Source organism: Henckelia pumila, chromosome 1 (assembly GCF_033568475.1).
Source record: "Henckelia pumila isolate YLH828 chromosome 1, ASM3356847v2, whole genome shotgun sequence".
Lineage (NCBI taxonomy): Eukaryota > Viridiplantae > Streptophyta > Magnoliopsida > Lamiales > Gesneriaceae > Henckelia > Henckelia pumila.
This window is the reverse complement of record NC_133120.1, coordinates 72381223-72385033: the sequence shown is the minus strand read 5'-3', so window position 1 is coordinate 72385033 and position 3811 is coordinate 72381223. Positions and strand designations below refer to the sequence as shown.

Genomic DNA, 3811 nt, shown 5'->3' with positions numbered 1-3811 from the left:
TCAAGGAATTCATCATACTTCAACTGGACTGAACCATGAACTAACTTGCATAGTTCAACAAATGGAGAGGAATGTTAGGCAGCATGTCCTCTAACTTCAATAAACAACCAATTAACAGATGGATATGAGCACATTGCATCGATATTTGACTGACAGCATTCTCAAGGGCAGCAAAAACCACTAATTCGAACTATGTGAGCTGAAGATAAATATCATCATTTAACCAAGAGGATAAAATGCCAAACACGAGTTCCAATCACTGAAGCATATTTAAAAACCTAACAGGAGCATATTGCTGAAAAACAGGCCAAAAACACGTTTCCTGGCCTACCCACACAAGAAGCAATTATTTGTTTAGTTTTTATCTACAGCTAAGAAGAAAAGGTGGGAAAAGTTGGGGAAAGGTGGTGGTTAGCAAACTAACGAAAAAACAGGAATTCTAGGAGTCTCGGATGGAAGGCCACTGCTGGATTCTATGATCCCTAATCGCATCCTTGGTCTTGAAGCTTTGCATCTTTTACCCATCATAAAGAAATCAGAGGCTTGGCTTTTACGAGCCTCCATCCCCACTTTTCTTGTCATCACGCTTTCCCACTCTTCGCCGCCCACGTCTTCGTGAAGAGCCACTTCCAGGTTTGTCAGGAACTGGCTGTCCAGAATTAGAAGGTATATGATGCCCAGGAACCCAAGCAGGGAACCCAACAGCAGGGATTCTGCAGAATTCACCATTCAGAATTAAGCATCACTATCATTATAAGAGGGTGGGGGGATCAATACAGACATGAAATTTAACAAAGGAGTGATACGAGCAGATAAATGATCAGAGCATAAAAAACGCAGGATCCAATAAACAGAATGAAAAAATAAATTTGCGAAAAAATGAACTGATGGAATTGGGCAGTGCAACAACATCTGGCAAGAAACAATTCACCGTATAACACACACCTATATGGTTTATTACACGATCAAACTATGAATCAAATGCATTGGTATTACAGAACGGGTTAGTTGTGATAAACAAATATAATAAAATTCTAGCAGTTCTTTACGAATCGGAGCAAAGACTCACACTTTAAAGAAAGAGAAGAGTAAATAAGATTTATTTCCGATTCAGGCAGCAAACATCAATCAATAAATTAACAAACAAGTAATGGAGCAAATAAAACCAGAGCATGACATCACCAGAACTAGCATGCTCTATCAGTATCATTATATAAATAGGAGAATCATAGAGTGGGAAATCAAAGTCCTCACCCAACAAGAGCACAGCAGACTCCTGCTTGTTCCTGGAAGCATCATATGGCTTACTATTGTGCAAGGAAAGCCGTAATGCTTGATTCTCAGCAAGACAACATTGGAGCAAAGTCCCAAGCCTCTTGCATTCTGCTTCATAATATTTACTCTTCAATTCAAGATCCCTCAGGTACATCTTCTTCCTTTCCCGTGATCTCACGGCCGCATCCCTGTTCCTGATTTGCCTACAATTTATATAAACCAAGTTCAGGTACTTCAATACAACGAGGTACACTCCAATATATACTAATGATGGAGCTCATGAAACAATAGGACTTCCACGAGAAAGGCTAGAAGAAGCCGAAAACAGTGAGAATACAAGCATGGATCAAATTCAATAATAATTACGGCACAATAATCACACGGTTCTTTAATCAAGCAACAATACACGCAATGTTTTTTTAAAAAATATCAATCTTTAATCGAAAGAGAGGCAAACATATTCAGCCCGATAATGAAAAGTAATACCTTTTGCGTTTTTTGTCAACGGGATCGTCAGTTTCTCCGTCGTCATCACCTTTATCCTCGTCGATCGGCGTACCGTTTTTCTCATGGGAGCTATCCTCTTCTCTATCTTCTTCTTGAGCCTCAACCACCACCGAGTCAGGGCTGGCTGATGACTTGTTTTTCTCATGGGAGCTGTCCACTCTCTCTTCTTCTTCCGCTTCAACCAGCACCGAGTCAGGGCTGGAGGACGAATCCTTACAGAGATCCTCCGACCCAAACCAGGACCCATGCGGCGAATCCAAAAGCAAGTCCGAGAAAAACTCATCCGTCAACGCATCGTGGTGTTCTTCCACTGGTTTATCGGAATTGGACCCGTCATTCATAAGGTACTGCTCGATGTCGTCGATCGACAAAAAGGAATCCATACCATCCGCCGCTGCGGCGGCGGGATCATCAAAAGGATCAAAACCCAACTCATCTGGGACGTTATTTAGCAAATTTTCCCAATCAATTGCCTCATTATCTGTAACTCCGTTATCGATCATAGGCGCTCAACCAAAAAGTAGAAAAAATAATAATCCAAAATCAAATAATTTGAACATGAATCGAATTTAGGGGTGGGATTTTATGGACGAAGGGGCGTTCGGGCAATTTCCCGGTCGTTTCCACATGCTTCCCTGTTAAGGACTTTAGGAATTATCTGAGCCGTTGATTTTGAGAGATTGGACCACATGCTCCGAATTGTATGTGATAATTGTCTCTCCACAAAACAACATCACTCAACCAATAAGCATTCAGTATTCACCATTATGTGGCAACGAGTTACCTTATGGTAAGACAGGTTATTACTACGCTGCATCACGCGGTACTATCAAAGTATTTTTATTGGAGATCTATGAATTATTATTCTCTTCAAAATCAATTCTTCTATTATTTTCATCATCAATACTAAAAGATAATTTTAGGAAAAAAATTGCTATTTTTTTTTCTAAAATTACACAAGTAAATTTTTTTAAAGAAAAATATTTCATTACACCAACTCAAACAAGGGTTTTGTCTATACTTCCTCATTCGGACATTGCACGAATAGAGATTCAACGGTTCATATTTACTGCATTTGAGTTGTTCGCATGAACATCTCAAGTGACAAAAAAATATAAGTCGCACTTTCCCATGTGCAGACATAAACTTCCCCTAAAACAAGACATGTCGTTAATCCCGTCAAAGCAATAAAAAAACATCGTCAACGGCACAATAGATGAAACAATTAGTGCTTCAAGGACAATGAACTTTTTTTAGGAGCAAAAAATACAATAAAAAATATGTGCGTGCTGGCGATGCAAGCAGTCGCCAACACAGCGGAGGATTTTAGTTATTGTGGTGCAATCGCCTTGGAGATTCGGCTATTTCTTGATAGTCATCCTAATATTATTCTTAGGCATGTTAGTAGATCGGTTAATACGGTTGCACGTGAACTTGTTTGTTTTGCTTTTTGTTCTCACTCCCTTTTGTTTGGGATCATGGGAATTTACCTGTTTGGTTGGTAAATCGTGTATTGGTTGATGTTCGCTCATAATAAAATACGAGTTTTATTGTCAAAAAATATGTGCATGCTTGGTTTTATCTGTCTTTAACATTTAATACAAAATATTCTAGACGATCTCATGGATAAATATCCGTGAGAGACGTACTCAACATTTAATTGGTGATTCATACGTGAAAAAATAAAAAAATTGTAGGGATCCGATCCGGATCACCTAATAATTAACTTATGAATCATCATATAATTAAAGATAAACCTAAAACAGTAATCAAAGATAAAAGAAAGATAATGTGTTTATAACCCAAACCGACAGTATACAATTGGTGACTAAAACCCAAAATAAAAATAGTGTTATACAACCATATCAAAAATCAGTATCAAAACCCACGGAGACAAAATAACACATCGTTGCAACCACTGAACATGCTCTCAGCCCTGCCTCGATCCACTAGCCTTGCCCAATCTGAGTTATGTCCCGTCGAATGAGATGTCCAAGAAAACACAAGAACATGGACATGAGAGAATTAC

General features: G+C 38.8%; 1 protein-coding gene across 1 annotated transcript; it reads right to left on the bottom strand.

Moving 5' to 3' along the window:
* Positions 1-200: 200 nt before the first annotated feature.
* Positions 201-2376, bottom strand: LOC140890312 (uncharacterized). Its single transcript, XM_073298074.1, has 3 exons — positions 1762-2376; positions 1255-1478; positions 201-713 (listed from the first exon to the last, which is right to left on the bottom strand). Exons 1-3 carry the CDS (start codon positions 2283-2285, stop codon positions 412-414), a joined length of 1050 nt encoding a protein of 349 aa, XP_073154175.1. The 5' UTR covers positions 2286-2376; the 3' UTR covers positions 201-411.
* Positions 2377-3811: the final 1435 nt, after the last annotated feature.

Bases quoted from the DNA above. Each gene is read 5' to 3' on its own strand.
- LOC140890312 (XM_073298074.1), bottom strand. From the start codon at position 2,285: ATGATCGATAACGGAGTTACAGATAATGAGGCAATTGATTGGGAAAAT. The intron at 1,479-1,761 runs GTATTACTTTTC...TATAAATTGTAG, and splicing joins GTTGACAAAAAACGCAAAAG to GCAAATCAGGAACAGGGATG. The intron at 714-1,254 runs GTGAGGACTTTG...TGAATTCTGCAG, and splicing joins GTCTGCTGTGCTCTTGTTGG to AATCCCTGCTGTTGGGTTCC.